The 12478-nt window shown below is 45.3% G+C and overlaps 1 protein-coding gene across 1 annotated transcript in view; it reads left to right on the forward strand.

Annotated features, from left to right (window-relative positions):
• Positions 1 to 12478, forward strand: part of NOX1 (NADPH oxidase 1) — a 47543-nt gene that overhangs the window by 12481 nt on the left and 22584 nt on the right. Inside the window, exons 5-8 of the mRNA XM_078688413.1 lie at positions 684 to 826; positions 3009 to 3190; positions 4111 to 4249; positions 11376 to 11468. Of these exons, the coding sequence (XP_078544539.1) occupies positions 684 to 826; positions 3009 to 3190; positions 4111 to 4249; positions 11376 to 11468 (557 nt within the window). The remainder of the gene's footprint in view (positions 1 to 683; positions 827 to 3008; positions 3191 to 4110; positions 4250 to 11375; positions 11469 to 12478) is intronic.

The following is a 12478-nucleotide window of genomic DNA, read 5'->3' on the forward strand; positions in this document are numbered from 1 at the left end:
TACTTTTTTGATAGGTATGGCCTTGTCTGTGTAAAAGTCTGCAACAGCAAAGCTGTTGCTCTAGTGATTTCGTTTAAACACTACTAATCATTTTTAACGTACCACGGTCACTGGTTTGCCCCCTTTCCTTGCCCTTCCATCTCTCTCTATTTCCCGCGGGGACTCAACACCCCCTTCATAACCCAACAAACGACATGCAGCCAGCCTGGCGGGGCTACATTGTGGGTGGTTCAGGTAAGCTGGGGGAGGCGTTTAGAGGAAAGTCGCTGATCTGATGTCGCCAGCTGGAGCCCGGCCTGTGACAAGGGGCCTGTCACCTTTTACTCACCAGCAATAGCGAGGGCGGAAAATATCTTCGCCCAGGGCGCTACTGGAGTAAGGGCCGGCTCTGTATGCTCCAACTATAGCAGAAAACAGAGAAAAAAAGTTTTACCGCTTGCCCCACGTTTTGCCCTGGTGCACAATATTATGGAAAGGGTGTTAACTTGTAAGCTGCCTTCTCGGTCACACAAGCAGGAAACTGGTCCGAAGGCGCAGTTGCAGCACCTTTTCACCACTAAAGGATTGATGTACTCCAGGACTGGTGCGCAGGGCTTAGCTGGGCTTCTATTCTGATACCTCTCTGAGACGTCTGCATTTAATGACTATTGTAAATGTAAATTCCATGCCTGCTTCTCTTGCAGCCGTCCACACCATCGCGCACTTGTTTAACGTGGAGTGGTATTGTGACAGCAGAGATGACAAGAACAGCACCCTGCCTGGCATGCTTTCTGCCATCGGCCGCTTGGACAACTACTGGCTGAACCCCGCCAGTTCTCCGTCTGAGGTAAGCTGCCAACAAGCACTGGGGTTGATTGTGTAGACACTGTCTCGTAACTGTCGTGCCCAGGACAAGGGCACTAGGACCCTGGGACAGGACAGAGGCGAGGGGACACTGGACACCACATCCGGTCAAGGGGTGGGGACAAGGGACACTCTGCTGCTGGACCTCGGGGCAAGAGGTCGTGATATGTACATGCTGTGACTGCAAGAATAAAGAAATACCTGGTAACCAAAACCTCGTTCTGTGTGGCTTCCTGGGTCGAGCGGCACGACAGTAACCATGTGGCGCCACTGTCTGTGGTAAGGGTGAAACATGACACAAAGGAAAAGCTAATGCAGGTGAGGCCGCTATTCCGTGCACAGAGGCCAAGTGGAGACTGGAGACCACGGCAGCCAAGTGGAGACTGGAGACCACGGCAGCCAAGTGGAGACTGGAGACCACGGCAGCCAAGTGGAGACTGGAGACCACGGCAGCCAAGTGGAGACTGGAGACCACGGCAGCCAAGTGGAGACTGGAGACCACGGCAGCCAAGTGGAGACTGGGGACCACGGCAGCCAAGTGGAGACTGGGGACCACGGCAGCCAAGTGGAGACTGGGGACCACGGCAGCCAAGTGGAGACTGGGGACCACGGCAGCCAAGTGGAGACTGGGGACCACGGCAGCCAAGTGGAGACTGGGGAACACGGCAGCCAAGTGGTGGCAGGCGGGCCTATTCCCAAAGTGCAACATGACTATATCTGTCTTGCATTGAGAACGTGATACTGACATAATTGTCTTGAAGAAAATAATTGATTTTTAGGCAGATTCACAAACTAATCAGTCATTTACTGTCTAAGTCAAATCTGTTCCTGCTAAATATACTCACGTACATTAGTGTACATGTAAATTATGTTTTTTTTTATAACATTTTCGTCACATGTATGTTTACAAAAGCAAAGAACATTTGGTCAACAGTCCCTATGTCAGGAAACTTACACAGGACAGAGAGCACTAAAGTGAATGTTTTTATTGCATTTTTCTGTGTTATGTCCAGCTAGGCCAGAAGTATTTTACTACTTGAGAGCAAAGAAACACCTCTCAAACTCAGTCCTGCTCGAACTCCAGTTTTGTGAATTACCCCTGGTGTGGGGTGTACTCCTTTGTGGGAGTGGGCAATGCAGCCTCAGCTTGGACACTATGGGGCTTATTTACAAGCCAATTGCTCCATTGGCTTCCCCATACTTCCACAGCCATGTCAAGTCACTCTGCGTGACTTCATGACCTTAGCCCTCATTGACAATTTTTTGACGCACTGTAGAGCAGCAAGCCTTCCTGGTGCACTGCTATGCATCAAAATAAAAGGGCAGTAATGCATCGTATCTACAAGATAAAGGCCTTTCCTGTCATTCTCCCCTGTGTCAGCGCACAAACAGCAGCCGTGTGCCTGCTCAGTAACCCTTGCATCATTTTGCAATGGTGCCTGCGCTGAGGGAATGATTGGCATACCTTCCTGCACAAAAACAACCCTTAAAGGCGTTTTCCTCTTTCTATGCATCCTGTAGAATGCCAAACACATAAAAAGAGGAAAAAGCGAGGAGAAATAAAAGTATTTCTCCTCTTTCATCTCCTCACTCCGCCCCTGGGGGGGTTTAGGATTCTGATGCATTCCCAGGTTTACAAAATGTTGTACGTTTGGGAATGTGTAAAGTTTCATGGATGTTGTGTGGGAACACCACAGCAACACCCATGGAACGCTCCTTTCATGCAGAGTTAAGACTGTTTTTGTGTAATACTCAGCAGTAATATACTGCACAGCTTTGCTTGGGGTTTTTGTGCAGTGATATGCTGCAAAGCAGTTTGAGAACTTATAATGTTCCCCCATGTGGGCTAATATTTCATATATGAAAGGTGTTTGCCATCTAGGGAGAAATAAATGGAGAATAAAAAGAAGACCCGTTAATTTTCCCTGTATTTTCTATGCACGTGGGTCAGATGAACATATTCAATCCTAAGTGTAACGTGAATGTGTAGAAAGGAGACATGTTTTCTGACCCCCTAAAATGTAACCTCTTTTAAATGCAATATTGTGTGCACCAGGTCTTGCTAAGTGCAGCTTACTATTCTGTGTACTAAATGGAACTCTTTCTGCTGTTTGAGCCACAAACACTCTGTACTTAAAGAAACCCTATTTTTTGTGTGCCCTCAGACCCCCACGTATCTGGCCTTCACGACCATCGCCGGCGTCACCGGGGTGGTCATCACCTTGGCGCTGATCCTCATGATCACGTCATCCACAGAGTTCATCCGCAGGTGCTACTTTGAGGTCTTTTGGTATACACATCACCTGTTCATCATCTTCTTCGCCGGCCTCCTGATCCACGGAGTTGGGTAAGTGTGCAGTGGGTTGCGTTTAACACTTGTACACAGTGGACAAGTACAACCCAACATGCTAGAGTTGGGGAACAGAGCCTAGATTAGGATAATCACTTACATTAGTTTTAAAATTCTGGCCTAACGGGTAGAGCGGTCAACCTCGAAGCTGGGGAACCGGGTTCGAGAATCAGCAGGAACGCTCAACACCATGTTGTTCTGGTCAAATCACTTAATCTTCCCATACCTAAAAATGAATGTGTCCTTGTGTAATAAAATTCAGGTTGAGTTCTCGCTATATACAACCTAAAAAAAAGTCTATTTCTGGTTTAAGGTGAGGTAAATGGCAGAGGCCTACTCATTGTCATATAACAGTCATGTCTGAGGAAAAAAGAAATGTATTCCATAGTCCATACCCTGTTGAACATGGAAAAGAGGGTTTATAATATCCCAGAGTAGATGCTTCTTCATACAATCATGAGATGGGAGAAGCCTATTCCAGAAAAGAGGATTCAACCACAATATGAAGGAGAGGCGGATGGGAGAGTAAGAGAGAAAAGAGAGTGGGGAGGGGCGGTGAGAAAGAAAGGAAAGGTGGAAGTGGCTTGGAGAGGAAGAAGAAAGGAGAGGTGAAGTGAAATGAGGGGAGGGGAAGGGAAGGTTGGGGGAAGTGGGACAGGAGAGAGAGAGGGGAACAGGAGATGTTGAGTGGATGAGAGTGAGAGAGTAGGACGGGAGGGGAGAAGGAGGAGGGTAGAGAGACGGGAAATGGTACAGGAGAAGCAAAAGGGAAGAGGGAGAAGTAAAAGGCGAAAGTGAGAGCAAGAAGTAGAATGAGGAGAGAGAGAAGGTAAAAGAGGGAAGGGATGAGGAGGAGCAGACAGATGGAAGCATCCAATTAATGACACATTACTAGACAGGACTCCTTTCTTTTTCAGGCGCATAGTGCGTGGGCAGACCTCAGAGAGCATGGAGGACTCGCCCTTCGATGAGTGCAAGGATGAGTTCAAGAAATGGGGTCAAGACGATGAGGACGATGAATGTGCCGTTCCCAAATTTGCAGGGAATGAGCCTGTGGTAAGATCTCTTTAATTGTTTATGTTCCGTTTTTATTAAAGTTTAGATTGATGCTGTGCTAAAGAAACTCTCTGCAACATAGCATATACTCATCGAAAATGGGTACAATGGCCCATTTTGTTTCGAAAGTAAAGTTGTGTTCAACAGTTTATAATAATTTTAACCCAAGTACAATTTCCAGCAGATCTCAGTGCTGCAGTTGCTTCTGACCACTATATTTAGAAGGGACCTCAAAAATACAAACTTGGCCAATCGAAAGGTATAATTTGTGGAGATCCACCAGGACGATTACACAGTTGTCAATGTGACACCTTCACGCTGATGGGGCAGCTTCAATGCAAATGGGCTGATAAATTACATAATGACATTGAGGGAATTTTCATGATGGCTTTAAGGGAATAAAGTGAAAGACACATCAGTTATAAGCCCATGCAACAGACATGGGCCTATAACGCGGAAGAGAGCCTTAAGAACTGTGGAAGGTCTTTGAGGCTGATTACCGCCACTGCGGGTGGAATATTCTAGAATAAAGGAGAAACTGAGACGCATTAAAATTTTTAAAGTACAAGGTTTATACCAGTCCTTAGTGGCTGTGAACCACTTCTTTGTCTTCAATGGAGGTCCCAGCATTCCATTGCTTAATGAATGTCAAAGGAAACGCACTCCATTTAGTGGAAATGTGATGAATATGCACCAAGTGTATTTTAAGCCCTGTGAAGCCACACAATTTTGACAAACATGGAAAAATATCTCACCACCCCACTCACAGCCCTCCAATACCTGCAAGACAAACATAGAGTGGCTCATTCCAGCAGACTGGAAAGAGAAACCAGTGTACTGGCCCCCTCTCATGCCACTGACCATCTTAAAGAGTGTGTGATTGTGACGATAAGGGCCTCCATTAATCATCTCCAATCATGGGGTCCGCAAAAACTGATGTGGTTGGTTGAGGATTTGTAAGTGGCTGTATCATTTGTTTGATCAAATCATAAAACAAATATTTAATGTATTGGCTCATCCTTGCAACCACTGATACGGACCTCTGGCCTAACCACATCCTTATCACTGATAAGAACCACTGGCCTAAACACATCTTTATAACCACTGCTAAGGACCACTGGCCTAAATGTCCTAACCACAACCTTATAAGCACTGAAAGTACTATGATTGACTCTCTATTAACCTCTTCCATGCTCATTACGGCTTCCGGTTGTCATGAGTCACGGTTGGCGAGTGCTCATGATGGCCGGGAGCCGTTGTGACCACGTCCGCGATTGGAATGTCTAGCACTGCGGCGGAATAACCACCACACTGAAGAGGCGATCTACACAAATGGTACCATACAGATATTTCCACTACAAAGGCAAAATTGTTTATAGGTCTGGCTCGAGACGGGTGTAGCTGTTTGCCAGAACTAATGCAAGCAATGCACAATACACAACGAAAGGAGCGATGGGCTAGACCCCCTCACTTGTTGAACGTGCCAATGCCATTCCAGGTCAGCCCACTCTACAGTCATTGGGAACTGTAACAGTCATTTAAGTAGGGTGACCAGATTCTCAAAACAAAAACCGGGACCGGTGTCATAGACCTAGAAGCAGGACTGACAAAAGTGCCCATGGCTTTAAGTGGGGTTAAAAAACAGGGGAGGGTGGTCTCTCAAGGGGCGTGGCTGATGTAATTTAGGACGTGGCTTAAAACACATAAGCTATCTGTACTTAGCATAGAGTCCCGCCCGAAAAATGTGCTGCTTCTGTCATTGTATCTAGATAAATAATATAACGTGTAACATCACACCTAGAACAAGTCTGGACTATTGGCTTTGTCAATGGTTGTTAGCTGCATATGAGAAATAAGCAACAACTTTGGCTTCGCTGTACATAACATTAGAAAATGCCTCAGTTCTGGAATGAAGAGACAGACTGTGAAAGAACTAACGGGTCTCTTAAAAAGCAGTGAAGGGTGGTACTGCTGCAGCAGTAAGCTTTTTATTTTATAGTTTTTCTCTGTGCGAAAATGGAGATCCCAATAGAGACCCGTCTCAGCACCTGTGAGAAGTAAAGCAGGCGCACCAAGCAAGACACTATTTAAAAACCGGGACATTTATCTGTTTAACCCAGGCACCACACAAAAACTGGGACATTCCTTTAATTTGCAGCAAAGTGTCGGGACACTGCCCCAAAATCCGGGACCGTCCGGGGAAAACCGGGACATCTGGACACCCTACATTTAATGCATATGTCGTTTTGCCTCTTTCAAGCATTTGGCCATTACACTGGTAGAGAAGATATCCACAAAGTAGTTCACTACATAATCTCCTCCTTTACCAGAGCCCCACATTTCATGCTCTCCTTGGAGCTACGAGGCTGGGATGTTGATGACCGTGAGGCCCAAGACACAGAGCGGCCTTCACACAGAGGGTGAAGACAGCAGACGGCACACCCACATTCAATCCAGCACCAGAACAGACCTCCCTTCTTCTATAGAAGATATCGTTCAGCTACTGAAGCTCTTCCAGTCGCACTGGAAGAAACAATCACATTGTTCTCAAAGTCATCATTCACCAGCCCAGGAGCTGGCGCTTCACACTCTGTGCACCAAGTCAGATAAATATACATATTTGTAGGTGTTTGCAATAGGGTTAGCATCCTAGCAACCCCAGAGATTCAAAAGGGAGGAAATATAATGGTGCTTCCTGGACATGATGCAAAGAACTCCAGACACACTCGGCAAGCTCACCTTGTGCATTGTGAGTTCCCTTGCCATGAACCGCTTGCAGGGCCCACACCACCAAGAAGATAGTATAGTCCTGGTGTATAGGACCATGCAAATGTGGCATTGCAAAGGCACAGACAGCCCAGAAGGTAAGGATGGTGAGACCACCCTCCGCCCAGAAAGTAAGGATGGTGAGACCACCCTCCGCCCTGAGCAAGGGCAGTGCTGCCCATGGACTTTTCATGGAAAGAGATAGGTGCCGAGTCTGGGCACTCATCTGATCCTCCATGATCTAGATTCCTTGCTACTAAAGTTCATTACAAAAATATACATTTAACAAGCCTCTTATCTTCAAGAGAGGAAATCTTGGTGTCCAGCATCTTTTTCAGTGCTGTCAATGTAGGGGAGAGTCGGCGACAACGCCAGGTTCTTTGCTTTTCTTTCAGTTGTCAAGTGGCTCTTTGCCTTCTGAGCTACATCTCCTAGCCCTTCTTTCCTGCCACTCCCTATGCACACAACACCCATCAAGAGCTCCTGCTCTTTTGTGACTTTGCTCCAGTTCCTTCGTGGAGGGCGTGGTGTAGGTTTGTGAGCTGTGTTTTTTTCGAGAAGTGTACGCAGTGGTGGTTCGACCAGAGGGGCTGCATGGTGTGGCTGAAGTGGATGTTCCATCCTGTGAAGATGGGTTAGAGGGTGTGTCCTGCCTTGTGGGTATGGGTGGTGACGAGCTGTCTCAGTCGATGTTGGCGAGGTTGTCTGGAGGGCGGTCGAGTTTGTGTCGCTAAGGTTGTCGAGGTGGAAGTTCAGGTCTCCAAGCAGTATTTAGTCCATGGAGGCAATGGTGTGGGGTGTAATGAGGTCCGTGATGGCTGTGGTGAATGTAGTTCCTGGTCTCTTACTTGTGCTTGGCTATGCTGCTAGGGCCCAACATGTGGCAATGCCTAGAAACCAGCAAAGCCTTTTGTTACCCACTTTTTTCAACATACCTGTTCTGCACTGTGGTGCATGAATGACCTCCTCAAAGCACTGGGTGCAGGTGTAGCACTGTGGCCGTCTCTTGCCCTTGTCAAGGCAACATAAAATATAACTTTGATTCAGGGCCTGTGTGTCTGGACTATTGGGATAACTCACACCTTCCTGTTGTGAGATTGTCATTGTTTGGCGAGTTTGGGAAGGATAGATATATTGCACGGCCAGCAAAACAAAAATGTTTGGCTGAGTTCCAGGCCTTGTCTTAGAGAACTTAATGGGGAAATTCCTACTTTCATTTCTTGATATTATTTACATAGATATAGAGATTGCATGAATACGTGTCGGATGCAGCAGATTGTATGGTTTATATTTGCTTGATCATATCTAAAGTAAATATGGGTGCGGGAGGCACACTGTTCCACGGTGTGCCAGGATCTCTAACTCTTAATTCTCTGAATAACTTCCGGGGTAGCCACCAGAGCACTAATTCCGAAGTGGGCCTCAATTAGGCAGGTTTAGGTTGGTGAATTGACTGTACAAACTTACATCTGATGGGGTGAATCTGATGTCACTAAGCAGTCTTAAAGGTTGCCCTAGCACATGCACGATTTAAGATCGTGAATGTCTAGTAATTGAAACTCCTCACCCCTGAGGACCCTACAGAGTCTTGTTGGAAAAAAATGTTGTGGCAGATTTACAAGCCCCTTGCGTCATCTTTACGACATTGTCGCGTCACTTCTGTGACGCAACGGCATTGTAAACAGTGCGCCACATATTTACAACCTGACACATCTAGTTGTAAAGCCCTGCGCTAAATTATACCTGCGTCAGGTATAATGTATGCAGGGTGGGCGTTCCATCGCAAGGAAGCCCGTTAAACGTGAGTCACTTTTACGTCCCGCTGCGTCAATACCTATGACTGCTGAAGCAGATGTAAGGAGTGACGCAGCATGTTGTGTATAGGTCACTCCTGAGCATTGCTGGAGTTGCGTCACGCTCCAGCAATGCGCTGCCCTTACGACACAAGATGTGACGCGCATCTGACTATCCTTGCGCCACGGTGCGCAACATTGTAAATGCGATGCATCCGTGGTGGCGCAAGGTGGTTTTCCGTGTCACATCTCACATCTTTACTGGCGCATCCCTGCTAATATGCAGGGATGCGCCAGTCCTTGTAAATCTGCATGTTTGTTATTTCCATGACAGTAGATCTCAGGTGTCTGCTCTTTATTCAATGACCCATCCCTATTCTTGTGTTTGCCCCACCCAAGAGTATTTCGGTCTCGGGGTTCTAATTGGAAATTGCAGTCAGAGTGACCTTTTCCCTGCTCAGACGATCAGCATTCCTTTCTGGGTGTTTTTTCCCACCACTTCTAGGAGGGTTATCTTCCCAGGAATTTCTCCAGTCTGCCCAGTCTGAACTGGATACCGTAATAGAGACCCCCAGCCAAGCCCTATCCAAGGAAAACTAGACCCAGTTCCTGATGTCAAATTTACCATTAAAGGAATAAACCATGTACTTCTCCGAACATCCTCCAGGGCGTGCATGTCAATTTCATAGATGCATGTTTTTCTAACATTTGGCAACAAAGCAGCCCTAGCATTCACCTCCACGGCAGGATTCACGTGGCGCACTCCGTGCTATCCCAGGACACGTGTTTCACTTTTTTCAATTTAAACATATTTGAGTTGATAACAATCGCCTTGAAAGTTGTTCGCTAAGATTTTAGGGGAATTGCATTTGAAGCCTCTCTCCTTTGGCCCTCTCCAGTTTGTGTGCTACACCCTCTATTAACTACTAAACTTTAGGTTTCCCCATAAAATGTTCACCCGGGTACAGTATTGAGCAATGAGAGCTAGACCAGCATCCTTCTGGAAGCTGACCCCTGTAGAAAAGTTATTTTACACACCTCTTCCATTCCACCTCCAGGCAATAATTCGTCCAAAGGAGGCAACTTCAGATAGATATCCCTCCATCTTTCCTCCTTCATAGGAGATAGACCGTTCAATGCCTCCTACAAGAGCGGAATTCCAGAATGAACAGATTTTTGAGACACGAGATAAATTAATAAAAATGTTATACCAGGCCTATCAAGTTGGCTTAGGTCAGAGTGTACAGTAGCAACTAAAAAGCTCTGGGGATCAGTGGCCCTTAAACCAGTTCTTTATGGTCACTGTGACACACAGAGCGGGAGACAGATTGGCTGTATCCTAAAGACTGGTTGTTGTACAACTGGCGTAATATTCTTCATTTATGATGTTGTTAAACTTTATAGGTAAAATAGTACCAAGTGAAACATATGATGTATAAATAGTCCCATGATCTTGCATTCTTCTGACGTCACCTATCATATATACAAAACATGACATACGTGCTAAACTGTAAATAGAAGAACTAGCTTGAAGTTATGTCAAGATTCACCATGTTTGATGTGGTGCTGCACTGAATGGCATTTAGCATATGTGCAAGTGACGGATGTGAGAGTCTCAGTTTAAAGTCAATGCTGCTGGGCATTAACAGGTGCATGCCTGGTCAACAGGAGGATATGTATGTCAATGTAGGCATTTTAAGATGGCACAAGGGGGGGGGGATTGCTAGAAAAATGAGAGGCAATATAGGCAACATTGCCATTTGCCACTCACCTGACAACATTGCGATTTTATGGACCGCTCTGTGTAGTTGGCACTCTTTCTGCATCTTTCCTTACTTTAGTTGGGTTCTCCCCTTTGAAGTTTTTCTAGGATTAAACATGCAGAGAATCTGACTGGTTTTCTAATAACCTCCTTTCAGGATATATGGCGAACCACATCCTGTGTTTTGTCGATGGGTGTACGAAATTTGCTTAAATAGCATATGTATAACTATGTGGAATTTCGGGGAAATTACATAAAGGAACTCATAATTATGCAAAATGCAAATCTGGCCTTTAGTGATATATATAATTTTGTGCAAAAAATAGCTCCAAAAACACAGGTACCACGAAAAAGACCTACTAATATTGTCATTTGTTTTGTTTTTTGCTAAAAATTCGCCACAAGCGCAGCATAATTATACAACGTGGCATAATGGTGTGATTTTGTGAATTTCATTAACAAGGGTAACCAGAAATTCACAAAATTACACCAGCATAATTAAAATGTTACAGAGATCTCGTTTCCTTCTGGTTATTGCTCACATGTTTCCCCACTGACTGATTGGAAGCAGTGTTGGCTAAATATCAGCATTCCATGTTGTAAATAGCTTGGATATACTTTGAAGGATTGCTCTGATTGTTAAACTCCTCGAATCCTGACAGGCTGAAGGAGTGCACCCATTCTGCTACATCATGAAGAGCAGTGCACATTACATTGTATATAGCATGTATTCAAATACTGTGTCAGGCTATTACTTTCTCCTTCCTATATCTCTGATTAACACCCTTATTACTTCTATCCTTAGACTTGGAAGTGGGTCCTGGCCCCAATCATCCTCTACCTCATTGAGCGACTGATTCGTTTTATTCGCTCCCGACAGAGAGTTGTAGTGACAAAGGTAAGAACTAGCCAGATTTCATTTATATTTGCCCAACGCCTCCACATTAATTTCCTACTTTACTTTTAGTCTGTGCAAACTGCTTATGTGTTTTTATTGCTGCTCCTACCACTTATTTTACCGAGACTCCTAGATGTGTTTGGCTGTAGTTGGGATATTCTCACCAGCAGTTAACGGCTACTCTAGACGTCCCTTAATCAGCCTCATATGTGAATAAGTAGCAGCGTGTACTAACATGTAAATATGCATGGACCAATGATCACAGCCCATTTGAGGAATCCATGTCTTGACTTAAGTATAGACACATGTTTCCTGACCAAGGGATACACAGCTGCTCCAGCTGTCTCAATGGGAGTCTTTGTCCTGGGTGATGTTGGTAACGCTGAATGAACACTCGCATATCTGGAGAACAGGTATTTCAAACTACCTTGCAGGCTATCCCCTAGGGGATGACGTAGGGCCTGATTCACAAGTTATATTCATAGAGCCCTATTCACAAACTACATTTTATAGTAGTGCTATAATACCACTACTAAAGTACTACAAAATGCTGTTCACAAACCTCTAAGAGTAAATCTCCCCTCCACCACACCTATCTTTTTTATGGAGTGATACTTGCATGCTTAGTAGTAAATACAGAAGAGACTGAGGGAAATGTCTGGGAAAATAGGGGTCCTTACTACTAAATGGGAGGGATTTAAGGAGGAGTAAGAAGGAGTGTAGGGTTCAGAGAGGACATGCACCCCCTCACAAAAGCAAAAGCCCACTTCTATTAACAAACTGCTCTTCTAAATTTACTACCACCAAAAAGGACCCAAAACAATAGCAAATATACTCCAGCTCAAAGCTGGAGTAAGTCCGGCATCCGATATGGCCAACTACTGGAACTGCAACACCCTCCCATAGTAAATAATGCTTCTTTTTGGCAATAGCACACATACATTTGGCTCCACCCGGTTTTAGGGGTTTAAGATGTGTAAGTCTACACTGTAAATGGTGAATAGTCAAAA

Source organism: Lissotriton helveticus, chromosome 4_1 (assembly GCF_964261635.1).
Source record: "Lissotriton helveticus chromosome 4_1, aLisHel1.1, whole genome shotgun sequence".
Classification (NCBI taxonomy): Eukaryota; Metazoa; Chordata; class Amphibia; order Caudata; family Salamandridae; genus Lissotriton; species Lissotriton helveticus.